This window comes from Gavialis gangeticus, unplaced genomic scaffold (assembly GCF_001723915.1).
Source record: "Gavialis gangeticus isolate Ggan-Ray unplaced genomic scaffold, GavGan_comp1, whole genome shotgun sequence".
Taxonomy (NCBI): domain Eukaryota; kingdom Metazoa; phylum Chordata; order Crocodylia; family Gavialidae; genus Gavialis; species Gavialis gangeticus.
The window spans coordinates 1,078,479-1,093,947 of NW_017729023.1; the positions used below are offsets into that span (position 1 = coordinate 1,078,479).

The 15,469-nt window shown below is 41.6% G+C and overlaps 1 protein-coding gene and 1 long non-coding RNA gene across 2 annotated transcripts in view; one reads left to right on the forward strand and one right to left on the reverse strand.

The window, feature by feature from the left end:
• The window catches only part of LOC109297122, a 12,309-nt gene extending 10,913 nt beyond the window's left edge, over window positions 1-1,396 (forward strand). Inside the window, exon 3 of the long non-coding RNA XR_002097211.1 lies at window positions 1,266-1,396. This is a non-coding gene — a long non-coding RNA (uncharacterized LOC109297122). The remainder of the gene's footprint in view (window positions 1-1,265) is intronic.
• FGF5 (fibroblast growth factor 5) overlaps window positions 1-15,469 on the reverse strand; it is a 26,568-nt gene that overhangs the window by 5,381 nt on the left and 5,718 nt on the right. The window contains exon 2 of the mRNA XM_019516733.1: window positions 7,036-7,139. Within this exon, the coding sequence (XP_019372278.1) occupies window positions 7,036-7,139 (104 nt within the window). The remainder of the gene's footprint in view (window positions 1-7,035; window positions 7,140-15,469) is intronic.

The following is a 15,469-nucleotide window of genomic DNA, read 5'->3' on the forward strand; positions in this document are numbered from 1 at the left end:
CAACTGCTGAATAGTCCTCCTTAGTGATGACCCCTCCTTTCCATTGGGAGTAAGCCTCCTTTTTGGCAAGGAGACATTCCCGGATGTTTTTAGTAAGCCATGGAGGCTTATATGCTCTCCTGCCCTCTTTGACCCTCCTGGGGATTACCTTCCTCTGGGCTTGTTTGCAGTTTGGTGTTGCTGCAGCGCATATTATAATTTTCATTTTGACCTGTAGAGTCACTGCTCTAAGTATCTATCTTTTATAGAAAACATTTGAAATCTCTATGATATAAAATGTTCTACCTATCCGTCTGGGTCTTATCAAACCACTTTCATTGTTTCCTTTTAGGACTTGCCTACAGTGCCCTTCTGGCTACCTAAAACTACACTATAGGCCAGCCCTTAATGCTTCGCAAGACTACGTGGAAGGGTTAGTAGAGTTAGCTTTAAAAATATATATATTTTCTAGGAAAAATATTGGGTTTTTTTTCTTTTGGATTTTTTGCTGACCTTTCTGATTTTTCAGTGAAATATTTCCAAACAATAGCAAAACATTGTTCTACTTGAATAAGCCTATGTCAAAACCTCATTTTTTTAATTTAAAATGAATCATACATTTGATTTTTTAGTTTTTCTAGTTATTTCCAACCCTTTTTTTCTCCTGCTATTGGAAACTCTGGTAAAACTCCCTTTGATTTCCATTAGGGTAGAATAAGGATGTGTACTTTTGAGTCCCATTCTTGGTTTACAAAATAGGTATGAAGATAAATAATGCAACTTGATGGTCTTCCTCCAGATGAAGTAAGTAGGTCAGATACAACAATTTTGGCCTGTTTACCAGCTGCCTAGTGGTGTTAGTTGTAATATTACATGACAATCTATAGACTGAAGGTGGAATCCATATGCTTGAACTGATTTTTGAAAGCTAAATAAGGCTAGGGACAGACATTACACATAAACTGGTTTAAGTGATCAGAAACTGATTTAAACCTGTAGCAGAACAGGTGTTCTGTGCACATAAACCAGTTTGAAAATGGCTGAAACTGGTTTGAGATAAACCTGGCTGAATGTACTACCAGACTTAACTGATTTGGCTCAAATCAGTTTATGCAATGTCTGTCCCAGATAAACCAGACTCCCCCGGCATCCCAGCATTCTCTCTGGGCTTGGTGGGGCTCTTTGCTCCACAGTAGATCTGGTCCTGCCCCCCTGCTCCCTGGCCAGAGCTCCAGCAGATAAGGGTCTGCCTGGCTTCCCCCTGCTCTACCCCCGTTACAAACCAGTTCAGCTTAACCAGGTTAGACTACCCTGTAACAGTTGAATCAATTCAGGCTCAGGCTTTTTGAATGTCTGTCCCTAGTCTAAGAGAAAATGATCATGAAATTCAACCCCGTTTATGGGTTTGTGGTTCAGCCATATTGTAAGCAAAGCAAGAATGTAGCAGGATTAATTTTTAAGTGGTTTTTGTACCCTTTGAAGTTGCTTAGTTCATAAATGACACATGCCCCTGGCGGCTGGGAGGGGCATGGTGGTGGGAGATGCGCAGCAGCAGTAAGCAGTGAGCTCCCTCAGATGCCACTGGCACTGTTGGCAGGAGGGGGGACAGGGTGGTGAGCACTGACTAGGGGTTGGCGACCACCTGCAGGTACCGCCAGCAGCGCTGGTTGCGGCCAGCGGCAATCACTGACCACCTGCAGATGCCATCAGCAGCGGAGGGGGGAGGGTGAGTCCCCCTACGCATCAGTGGCTTAGTTAATAGTTCTAAACTGTCTGTTCTAGAGCAGAGAGTCTGCCCAAGCAAACCCCAAACTGCTGTCTATCCCAATATTTACATGATCCATGTGACCATCAAGGCACATTGTCAATTTTTATAAATTTTAGCTCATTTGATGAAGTCAAGAGAACTATGACAGCTGATCCCAGCTGAGGACTTGTCTCATAGTATCTCAGCACTGTTCAAGTATTAATGAATTCACTCTCACAATACCCTTTGAGCTAGGGAATTGTTAAGATGCCCATTTTACCAATGGGGACACTGAAGCACATTTAAATAGCTTGCCCAAATGCATACATGGACACATCTCGACTCCAAATCACCTGCATCCCAGTCTGGTACCTCCACCATAGGATCATATCCTTCCTTTCCTCCATATCTCAAGCTGTAGTTCATGCTCCTTATTCATGTACCCCTTTTGCAAGATTCCTATAAAGGGTGCCAGCTTGTGCCAACTGCAGGGGCATTTTTAAATGTATAGTAATGCTTTCCCTTCAGAATTAGTCTATGACCACCATTACGTCTCAGGCCTTCAAATGAAAATGATTACATCATTAGCTAGTATGTCAGGTTGCTTATTCTATCACAGCCTCAAAAGGAGTTCCTATGAATAACTTACTGTAAAACAGTAAGGATCTCATCAACAAAAAGATAACAGAAACTTTCCCAAGAAAGTAGCCTATCCAAGCATATACCCATTTCTCTCTCTATCAAAGTACATGATCATGTATCTTTAAAGATAGTCAAGAAGAAAAACTCAGTTTCATGAAAAATGCTTTTTTTGACTCGGCAGGGTTTGCAATAATTTTTTTCAAAAAACTGTCATTAGTTCTCCATTTTTTCCCCTTTTTCAATGCACTAAAAATTTAATATTTTCTATTTTCATGTCCCAACATTTTCAGCTTTGTAAAAAAGGTCATTTACACCTAGACAGCCACCTAGCTAGGGTCATTTGACCCCAGCATCCTTTCCTGCTTATGGCAGGGGGGAGGACTAGATGATCTGCTTAGCTCCCTTCCCACCCTACCAACTATGAAACTATAAATCTTTTTATCTAAAATATTTCAACCAGCTCCACTCCTCTCTGCTTTACACATTATCTAGTCACTGAATGTTGGCTTGTGTTCAGAAAGTGCTCCACAGGAAATATCGATACAATCATAGGGAACAATCCTGAAGCCAATTATATTTTAAAATTAAATTCAGTGGAGATTTGCCCAAATGAGGACTGAGGTATTTGGCCCATAATTATTAATTTGGAACAATTCTTGACAAAGGAAAATTACCTTAACCCCTATAGAAAAATATTTCTGCATTTATGCTAATGCCAGACTCTCTTTTGAGATCAAGACCAAACCAAAGCTCAACCATTTAATGACAATAACATTTAAAAATGTAACTGAGGGTTTAAAAATTAGAAGGAAGCCATCTGTGCATGGAACTGATAATTGCTGGGATTATTACTATTTCTGAATCCAGTTTCCTTAAAAATGAAGCATTTTATAATTTAATTATGTTACCATTGAAAAGAAAGGGGACTAATATAAAGCACTCTGCTCAGATAAGAGAAAGCAGGACCCAGAGAACTGGTTTAGAAGGACCCCCAAATAATTGTAGGAATTACTTTTATCTACAGTTCAGCTCAAAGTCATCAGAATGACTTTTATATCAAAGAGCTGCAGTGACTGACAGGCACAGGATTCCCTTTGTACTGTTTAAAACTCATTAGGCCATGAAATAACTTTATCCTGCCAAGACAGGAAAGAACAACAGATGCTGGTTTTGCATTATCTGCATTATTTAGCCCAGCAATCTTTAGACATTTGGGTCAAGTTTCTACAAATTTGTTGCTTTCAACTGAGTGAGGAATCATGTGTCTTAACCTTTCAGTCTGACCTGCCTAATTGCTGTCCATTAATAACACCGTGCTTTTTTGGTGACAATTAACCATACACTGATGAGGTTTTGATTCAATTTTTTCTAGTGTGGAGACATAAATCAAACTTCAAATGGAACAAGAAAGGTACTGTGCGCCACTAAAAAAAAAAAGAGAGAGAGAGAGAGAGACTCTTAAATATATTGTACATTGTGGTTACTTGCCTGTCCTGAGAGCTTTCTGAGAATGTTATTTTCTACCTCCTCTTAGCATTGAAGCTGCAATTAAGGAAAACCCATTATGGTAAATTTAATTGCCTTTATTTTTCTTTTATAAAGACTCTTATTTTTCCAAAGTGTATGTGTATTGCTTAAAGCAATGGGCCAACTCTTATATAGAAAGAAATCATACCATTTGGTATGTTTTTCCTGAGGCATACTGCATTTGTCTACTGCAATTTCATAAAAAGAGAAAATAGAAGCCCAATAGGTAGCAAGTATCCCCTTCTACAAATGGTAAAAGACCAGGGCTTGATTTGCACGACTTCTATGCTCAAGCCAGGCTGTACCCCATATAGGGAGTGGGAGCAGTAACACTCTTTCCCCTAGGGTAGGACAGGTGTAAGTTGTGAACCCTAAATTAATATAGTTCTGGGCTACTCTGACTTATTTTTGTCACTTTTATACATGCTGTATTACACCTTACTCTGTGTGTAGCTGTTCACAGTTAGTTTGAATGAGGGTGACAGAATAGAAAGTGAGGATGATCCATTGGTCAGGACGCTAGTTTACATACTGGGAGGCTTGGGGGCAAGGCCTATTCCTAGGACTTACATGGTATCTTGAGCAAATCATTTAGGTTCAAATTCTGACCTTGAAATCAGTAAACGTAGTAGGACTCACTGTCCACCCCATATGGGCACATTTCCAATTTGTTTGGCATATAAACCCAAAATATGTAATATAAACTGGCTCTGAGAATCTGGGCTTGTGGGCCTCACTTCCATATCTACAACACTGGATAAGAGCATTTCCCTAACAGAATTGCTCCGATACTCGAGTGATGGGCACCATATATTAGATTCTAACCCTTTGTAAACTGCAATGGCAACTTCTAGATACCGCTGGAGCATCTTGCTTCTACTAAAAGTCTATAGAATGCCAATGATGCATCAATTCCTCATCTGCATTGTGCTGAGTTATTAATTTGTTTCTATTGTCTTTTCAGAAAACACACTGACAAAAAACTGGCCATAAAACATGTATTTCACAAGAGAAAATATGCTGTTCTTGCCTCCCACTGTTACCCTCTGCACTATATTTGGGCAAACTTATTTGGTGGAAAAGGTCCAATTCCAATTTTAATAAACGATGACTTGGCTGGGGTGAAATTTAAGAACTCCTATCCATTAATCATCACTCTCTCAAAGGTGGAGATGGGATATTTGGATGTGCAATTTGGCCCCAATGTTGTACCTAGCCTTCTAGCCATTATCATTCTTCACGATTTGATCAGTACCATTTCCTTGCAATCCACATCATTCAAATCAGTATTTCTCCTCTAGGAGACTCCACATTCTTCCTTTTCACAAGTTTCTCTTACTGTTCCCTCACTTCATGTTCCTCCTCCTGTCTTCCCTTTGTATTTTCCTTCCTATCAGAACTCCAAGTTATCTAACCATCCACAGAAGGTTATACTCCCAAACCCATTACGTTTGCTAAAATGAGAAATTAAATGCTTACACTTTTGGCACCATTAGGTTTTAGCACTCACACTCCACTGGGTTTAATGGGAAACAAAGGTGTTCACATATCCCAAAGTTTTAGGCTGTCTGCTACTACAGGCAGTGTAATCAGTTCAGTGACAGTCACATCTGGCATGTTTTCTTCACCACTATAAGGGCTAATAGTGTGATTTTTGTTAAAGGCTTAGATTCTGCAAATTCTGAATATACCAAGCAGTCTGAGTATTTGCATAAGATGGGCTTAATCTGGATCACAGCTTGTTTGTTTGACACTTCCGTATGAAAGAATTCAGGATTTAGCTTTTAGGATATATGTTTTAGCAGGAGCTATTTCAACATCAGCATAGCAAGTGTGTCAATTTTTCTATGCGTTAATGACCAACCTCTTATCCCCAATTATAATAAAAACAAAAAAGGACAGAGTACCCTTGATTTTTTTTTAAAGTATAGATTCATTTGAAAATATATGTATTTGAACCTGCAGGAAGGCCAATATGTAGAAAAGCCAACGAAAGGGAATATATTTTTAAATAAAACGGAATAGTTAAACACTGCTATGATTTTAAATGTTAGCAGTAACACTTCCATGCTGGATCTTGCAGTTCGTGGAAAGGCCCAAGGCTCAAATTCCCAGGATGTAATCCCAGCACCCCCAATTCCAGTTAACCTTATCAGAATCTCATTTCACACAGCAACTTGGAAGTGGGCACTCAGCAAAGTCCTGATTCTACTTCCATTGGTTTCAGTGGGACAAGAGGGGCCACTTAACAAGTTCCTGGTTGAATGAAGATTTTGGGAAGGCTGTGGAAGAAGCAGCTATGAACATCTGCCTACTGGAGCTGTTCTATAGCACTCCCCAGCCACAAATTAGGGGCTGATAGCAAGTACACTACTGTTCAGAAAAATACATCCCACAGGACTCCAGGCTGTACTTAAAGTTAAGCCTATGCTTAAGGGTTAAGTTGCTTATCTTCCTGAATAGGGCATATGGGTACTTTCTAGAACTAGAGTGTTATATACATATACACTTATCATTTTCCTCTTTTTATTTTCTCCATTTTCCCCTTTGTTACGTGTTATCTCCATTCCCTCATATGCCATCACAGCAAATTGAGTCAAAATGCCAAGTCAGCATTTTTATTTCCATTTGCTTCGGTGGCACAGGATTAGTCCCCAAGTCTGTGTTCCTTCTTCTTTTTATTAAGGGAACACGTGGATAAAACATTATGTAAAATGTGTGTGTGTGTGTGTGTGTGTGTGTGTGTGTGTGTGTGTGTCTGTGTGTGTCTGTGTGTGTCTGTGTGTGTGTGTATATCCCCTGTCTAATAATAAAATATTATTGAACAGAGAGCATATTGTTTTGATGACAACTACCCAGTTACAAAAAAAAAAAATTCTTCTGTGGTCTATCTATAATAAATATAAACAGAGCTTCAAGACTGTATATCTACCAGTCACTTAAGTGTCTGTCTGTCTTTCTACCTTTCAAAGACTCCATCCTGCAAGTTGGTAAGCACTTATTGTTGAAATCACGGCACAGGTATGCTGAGCATCTTGTAAGGCCAAGCTCCTGAGAATTCTTTTTGCTGTAATATACAGGTGAAGTTGCCACAATGCCTTTAATAAACAATATATACTGGTAATTCAGTTTCTACTTACACTTGCATGGAGTTTTCCTTTTTTTGACATCGCTAAAAAATTGTTGCTGAAAACTCCTCGTATTCCTACAATCCCCTGAGACACAGCAAATATTTCCAAAATACCTAGGATGACAGAAATCCCAAAATAAATCACCATTCTTTTTCAGATAAGTGTGACAAAAAATAAATCTTGTGAACTGTAGGGTTTTTTTCCCCCCCAAACTCTTGGTTTTCAGCTTCTTTGTTTTAAACAATAAATTAATGTTTAAATGAATACTACTTTGGTTATTGAAAATATATGTTTATTCCTAGATGGCTTTTTTAAAACCTTAGGATATTTTCAAATGATTGGCAACTGATCTTAAAACATGTAGCATCTCTCCTTCATTTGTGCTCTGGTCCTGCAAAAACTTAAGGACATACATAGCTTTAAGCATATGTGAAGTCCTACCAATGTTTTGGGGATTCCTCATCTACCTGGAGTTCAGCACATGCTTATGTCTTTGCAAGATCAAGGCTAATTATCCAAACAAAAACCTATTTCTCTACAAAATCTGACAGGCCTCTTTTCCTAAGAACACAAAACCCTATGTTCTATTCATGGTAGGTTGTAACACAAACCAGTAAAAGCCAAGAATTTCAACCATGTGGCTTATAAGACGTGCAACTGTCACTGCACCAATCATTCTTATGTAAGAAGACAAGCTGTTAGGAGACCTCTTGCTCCAGGGTCTCGACTGTCATGGGTTTCAAATGCTGTCCCTTATTTTAGAACTATATTTACAGTCGACATGGATTTAGTCTCTCGCTGTTATTGCTGCAAATGATTTACACCAGAAATATGATAGGAGGACTGAGATGAATGTTGGGTGACAAATTCTGATTTAGATGAAATATGGCAATTTCAGATTTTTTCCAGTACAGAGAAGCTGAATAACATGTATTAGCATGTCACACCATTTGGACACATCTATAATTTTATACTAACCAAAACAAGGGCAGAGGAAAATGTGGATAAAAGAAAAACGAGATGAAAGTTGAGCATTTTAAATATCGATACTTAATCAAAAATGATAACCTTTTCATGAAAATGAAAACCTCCTTGTACACCCATACAATATACTATGAAAATAAAGTTAGAACAAATATTGATTAATACTAAAGAAATGACTCACGTGTTTTCGGAAGGTTCCTATGGGTCAAGCTCTTATACTTCACACTGGGCACATCTACACGTGCCCCTACGGTGCCATTGTTACTGTGTCATCATTTAGTATTTCCTTTTGAAGGTACTAAATGACAGCACAGTAAACAGCCCAGACTTCACTGTGCTGGCGATGCAGAGTTATTTTTAGCCACTACATCGCTGTAGCAACATGCTGTAGCAAGGGAGCATGTTGCTATGGCAATGTAGCTGCAGAGTCACAGTTCATGGCCACCAACGCTACATCACTGTAGCACGTTGCTGCGGTGATGTAGCATCTCGTGTAGACACACCCACTGAGTAGCATCCTAGACTTCAGATCCTCCTTCTGATTTCAGTGGGACTTTTTCGTGGCATAAGGAATGACTCAAGTTGCCTAATCATAACACTAAGTCTGTGGTACTCAATCTCTAACCTGTGGGCCACATCTCCTACACAGAGCCATGTCACCTGGCCCACAGGGTTCCCCACAAGTCCAGAAATTTGGTGGCAAGGGAGTGGTGGCAGTGCTGATTGCTACCACTCTCCCACTGCCAAATTTCTAGGCCCTATGGACCAGATGATATAGCTTTGCACATGGGGCTGGGTCCTGTTTACAGGACCTGATCCAGCACATGGGGCTGGAGCCAGGCACCACATTGAGCCCCAGCCAGGCCAGCCCAGCATGCCAGATCAGGCCTCACTCAAACTGGTCTTGCACACCACACTGGTCATCTGGCCCCATGAGCCAAATCAGGTCCACAGAATGAATCCAGTTTGCATACCGACTCCTCACCACACATCTGAGTATAGAACCTTTATGCTTTTTAGGAGCTCCCTTGAAGCTATTGTTAGAAAAACTGAGAGCAAAATATGGGGTGGTGATGGCAACTGAGCACTCATCTGGAAGGAGAAAGCCATTGCGGGTAGGTCCTGTGCAAGCATAAAGGAAAAAAACTGGTCCCTTGCCCCACAGAGTTTTATGCTTTAAATACAAGATACAAACAGTAGTGATGTGAGCTACAGAAAAGTGATCAATGATGATAGAACCTTAGTGTTGCTTAAAACAAAATAATTGCATCCTATGGCAGTGGCAGTGAGGGCCAGCCTTTTTGGCAGGTGTTCCACAAGGCAAACTATGCATCTTCCCTGAGTGCCACTTTGATCCCCTTCCCTTGCTGTCTGAATGGCAACACAGTTGCTGCATTGTGGAGCAGGAATCAAAGCAGGGTGCTACTATCCCAGGCAGAAAATTAGCTTCCTTGATTAATACTGATGACACCAAACTCTGGGGTAAAGCATCCACACCTAAGGACAGGAGGGTGATCAGTGTGATGCTGAGACTAGTAAAGCGAGCAAGACACTGGCTTGCATCCATAGATGCTTCTCAAGCAGATCCCAGGACGTCATTCTCCCACTGTACTCAGCCTTGGTGAGGCCGCAGCTGGAGTACTGCATCCAGTTTTGGGCTCCACAATTCAAAAAGGATGTGGAGAAGCTTGAGAGGGTGCAGAGGAAAGCCACGTGCATGATCAGAGGTCAGGAAAACAGACCTTATGACAAGAGGCTGAGAGCAATGGGGCTATTCAGCCTGGAAAAGCACAGGCTCAGGGGTGATCTGGTGGCCACCTATAGGTATATCAGGGGTGCTCATCAGGATCTGGGGGAACAACTGTTCACCAGAGCTCCCCAAGGAACGACAAGATCGAACAGTCATAAACGCCACTGTGACCAGTTCAGGCTGGACATAAAGAACTTCTTCACTGTCCGAGCCCCCAAGGTTTGGAACAGACTGCCACCTGAGGCGGTTCAAGCACCCACTTTCAACACCTTCAAAACATGCTTGGATGCTTATCTTGCTGGGATCCTATGATCCCTGCTGACTTCCTGCCCCTGGGGCAAGGGCAGGACTCAATGATCCTCTGGGGTCCCTTCCAGCCCAAATCTCTATGAAATCTATGAAATCTGGCCTGCAGGATCAAAAGGTTGGGTACCACTACACTAAGTGAATCAGATGCATTTTTTCCCTAAAAATGGATCTTTTTGCTTTGACTTCAGTGGAACTCTGTCTCCATGGCACTGGACTCCTGTCTGTGAATAAGGACACAATGCATCACACAGTAGCCTGGCCTTGGCAGGCCAAAAGATATAATGGGCACAGTCCTTCTGCTACTGAAATGTCATGGCTGACCTGCATTGCAGCTGAACAGGTGAGTAATCCCATTTCTATTCAGCAAAGCACTTGAGCATATATATATATATGCTTAAATCCAATTGCTATCGGTAAAATTCTCACCTTAATGTTCTGTTCATCTGAGCATTAAACTGGATGTTTCCAGGGAAGTAGTATAACTAGGAGTGGGTGACCAGGGCACCAACCCTGAGTACCAGCTTAGAGGAGGTTCAGGAATGGCACCCACCACCACTGCCAGCCCAGCTGCTATAGCCACTGCCAGCAGCCTAGCCACCATCATGCCGCCACTGCCGTGACAACATATTGGAAGACTTGAGCAAGTAACTAGGCATTGGCATGGCTGGCTTTAAACCCCATCTAGGTCTACACACCATGTGGTTAGCAACTATGACAGTGGTTCATCCCTTCTAGAAACCTTGACTGGCATGTACATCACCCTAACTGTGCCTGTGTAACTCCTTTCACTGGTTCTCTTTCCTCCTAGCTATGGTAGGCATAGCCCAATGTCTCAGAGGGCAGGTCATCCAAGCATACTCTCTTGCTACAGCAGCATAGGATAGATATCCAAAATGCAGTAAGATGAGCCTGCATAATAGGTAATGTAAAGAAAATAAACAGCTGCTGGCTTGGGGTGGATCCACTAGCAGAGTAACTAGGGTGGGGCAACCAGGACAGGCACATCAGGAGCTAACATAGGAGAGGGCTGGAAGAAAAAACAACACTGCCTTTGCAGCCACCCAATCATCAGCAGTCAGAAATTGCCACTGCCCCCATATGTCATAGCTGCCCCAGGCACCTTCAGTTATATATACACAAAAACCGTTTTAGTTCTACATACATGAAATACTTAAGGGCTCAAAACTCAAAATGTGGGTCCAGATTGTGAACGTGGAGGACACAAAGAGCCAGTGTTTTGATTGTGAATCTTCTCTAAAGTACATATCCACTACCTGAAACAACCATTTATCTTACTACTACTGAGCTGAAGCATTTTATAAACTTATTTGCCAAAACAGGGGTGTCCAAAAATTGTTTTAAAGATCTAAAATGGCAATCCCCAGCATTTTTCTGTGGAGCAGCATGGAACCGTTCAGAACCCTGTGCATAGCTCATGTGGAGTCCAGTCCTGCCCAATTCTTGCTGAAATCAATGGCAGACTTCAACAGGGACTGGATTTAGCCCTGAAGTCTAAATGAGATATTAGGAGACTGACTGTAGGCAGAATTGCCAGAATGCTTAACACAGGGTGCATCTACATATGTGCTTTACTGCAGAGTGGACTGCAGTAAAGAATCACCATCTGTACATGCACCCCTATTAAATTAATTAACTCTGCTGTAGGATAGTACTGTTTGGGACAAGTACCACCTTAAAGTGGAGTTATCTAGTGTGCTTCAACTAAATTTAGTCCACTTGTAGCCAGTGACCAGAGCTGGCTGGGACATGAGGGAGCTACAGTGAGGGGGCTGCCTACTGGGTAGCCTTGAACTGTAGCACTTTTGTGCCCCAGCCAGCTCCTCTGCAGAATGCTGAGCAGGGTCAGATCAGCTCTGGGCTGGCAGGCTAACTCCTGGGGCCCTCAGCCAGCTGAGGCTGGTCCTCCCCAGCTGAAGGTACTGTGGTCCTGGGCACATGTGTAAATGCTGCACCTGGAAACAATAAACTCCAGAGTTTATTGCTATGAGTTAATTGCACATGTAGATACACCCACAGAGTGCTACAAGGGCTGCCACACGAGACACAGCACAATGCATGTCAAGTAAACAGACAGGTATTTAATTGTCCCTTCAAGCATCTGGAAAGTAGGGAGACAAAAGAGGTATTATTTGGAATGGCTTCACTAAAAGCCTCAGAGGAGCCTTGGAATCCTCTCTTGATACCTTATTGCAATGTTTGCTTCATTGCTTTGCATCAGTACAGGATGACATTGTTTTGCAATAAGACAATGTCACAGCTCAAATAAAGGAAGGTCAGGATGCTGTCTCATGACTTGGGGCTGTGTAGGGTTCCCTACACTGACAGAGTTCTACAAAGTTAAAATCAGCATTATTAGACTGTCACAAGTAGACATACGGACTTCAGCTGGGTTTCATAGTTAGTTCTGCTTTTTTTTTTTGTTTGATCAGCCCCAGATTAAAACAGAGTTGCTTTAAAAAAAAAAAAAAAGATGTAATTGTTTGTGGTTGGAACCTTTTTGCTACTTTAATTTTATTACTCCTGCTGGCTCAGAAAGTTACAATTTGGTTTCCTTGTGCTAGATGGAAGATGAGGGAGGGGTTATCCCTAGTGCAGGGTGGGGGAAACTATCAGGGGAAGGCAGTCTTAATTTACAGCCATGGCTCCCCAGGAACCTCACCAGCTGTCTTGGAAATGACCAAATAAGTCAGTCTTTTGAATCTCCTACCTATGGTCCCTCCTTGCCCAAAATCTAGCGGGCAGGAGGGGGTACAACCTGTGGCATGGATACCACAAGTGGCACAGGCAGCCTCTGCATGGTATGCAGCAGACTGGAGAGGGGACAGACAGTACCGTGGCAGATAGGGCAGGGAGCAGAAAGCAGAGCATCAGATCAGGTAGGGGACACAGAACTGGTAGCAGTAAGCAGAACTGCAGTTTGGTCAGGGAGTATAGGGCAGGGAGCCAAGTAGCAGATTGGGTAAGGGAAAAGGATCAGAGTGGTACTTGGAAAGGGTGTGGGGCTAATTTGTCACACAACTGCCAAAAATTTGCCCCCCCATATCTCCTATTAACCTGGGACAAACAATACTGGGCCTCCAGGAGGACAGAGACTATAGGCACTTTGTACAGCTGTGATTTTCAACTTCTCTTCACCTGGACCTTCCACCAGTCAGGACCTGGTTTTCCTGTGAAGTGATCTGACCCCAGTGTATTTTAATAGAGCCAAATTATGCTTGAATAAGAGCAAATGGATATCAGTGCTTTGGGGACTTACCTCCATATTTATTAATCAAGTAACACCTTTAATTGTAATTTTCAATTTGTTATAGATCCAAAACATGTCATTTGTAAAGCCACTTAATGAGACAGTAAAACACAAAATAGGATTTTTACAGGATTTCTTTTTTCTCTTCTCAATATTGTAAGACCACAAAAAAAAGAGGTTAGACCTTGATGTTAGTTGGAATATTATGACAGCGAGAGAGAAAAATTGTACTCCCTAACAACAATATGAAAATGTTTATTCATACTGATTTTCCATGCAACTGGTGCAAAATAAAGCCATAAATGGCTTTTACAAATTCAGTGCCCAAAGTTGATGCTTAGTTACACTAATTCAACTATGACAAACATTCCTAAAACGATGAAAATGTTTCATTTTAAAGCTATAAGGTCAAATTCTGTCCTCAGATACTTGCAAAAATCTACCATTGTCTTTAACTCAGTGGACTGAACCAAATTTTGACTTCCTATATGGAGGGGATAGGAGGGGGGGCTCATTCTGATCTTACACTGCTGTAAACCAGGAGTACCTTCAGTCAGGAAGGTATGGTATATCACTATAAAACTGACTAAATGAGATGAGGGTCTGCACCCCACCCCCCAAATATAGGTTTGACTGAAAAGTTATTGTTTTTAAGTTTTATCTTGAAACAAAGTATTTTTCATGGTGCAGGACCATATGGAATGAAAAGCTGCACAATTGATTCTAGTGCAGTTTGTGCCAGAGGAAATTGTACACAGCAATATTATGCACACATATATTTAAAAAGTTGTGACAGTGTTATGCTTGCTGCTTCACCTGTCTGTGTAAGAACAAACTGTATCCATGAAATTACATCAGTTCCACTCTGCTTTTGAAAAAGAAAAAATAAATGAAATATTCAAATACTATGTTAGAATATCATGAATGTTCCCACCTTACCTGGCAGTTGTAGAGAATCCACAACTCTTTTTACTTCAGGAAAAGTATAAGCACAGCAGCAATCTGTCCTCCAACAGGGTATTACAATACCCTGTGGCTGTTCAGAACACTATGTATGGCTCACATGGAGCCCTGTCCTACTCTTACTGAAGTCAATGGCAGACCTAAAAAGTGGTCAGAATAGGTCCCTGGAATGCATGTCAACAGGACTACCTAGTTTTTTATCCAAAAAAATACTCAGATACACATGTCTCATCCTTAACCTTTTTCAGCCTAAATATTGCAACCTGTATGATGTAGAATGGTGGATGCTTCTAGCGTAGCAAGGAAATGCTTCCATTTTCAGATACAGATGGTATCTATCCATTCATCTATGGACTATTGTAACTGTCATTACTGAGGAATCTGAGCACGCCAATGATGACGAGGCCTCACAACACCACCATAACGTAAAGAAATACTACACTGAGTTTTCAAAATGGAAGCTGGGAAAAACAATTGTATAAGGGACCTGTCCAATCTCACAGAAGAAATCTGCGGTTAACTCAGGAACTGAATGTGGGTCTCCCGAGTTCTGGTCTTATCTTTGTCATATCTCTGTAACAAACCTTGCTCTTTTAACCCCTGTTCAAGATGCTGCGGGAAAGCAAACTGGAATATGGAACTTCCCTACTGATGACTTTCATCTCTTTGACCATGACTACTTCAGCTGCTCCCATCTTATATGATGAAGTTTTCAATTATGCATGTAGGACAAGGAAACATGCCTCAAACCTTACCAATATCATGGAAAAGAATATCATCTCTAGGAAACACAAAGTAATACTTTTCAGAAAAGTGACCCATGCTCACTCCAAAGATACCCAGGCCCAGAAATGTGGCTGAGTAGCAGTTTGCAAGCATGCCTGAGCAACTCAGGGAAGTCCTGTACATGTGTTTGCAGCACTATCCTCATATTTTTAAATGCCTAGGAGTGTGAGGATGGTGCTGGCCCTTGGTTTAGTTTGTGATGTAACGATTGTGATCCTCCCCCTCTACGCGACGCTGGTCAGGCCACAGCTGGAGTATTGTGTCCAGTTCTGTGCGCCCCATTTCAAGAGGGATGTGGACAACATGGAGAGGGTCCAGAGGAGGGCCACCCGCATGATCCGGGGACAACAGGGCAGACCCTACAGTGAGAGACTGCAGGACCT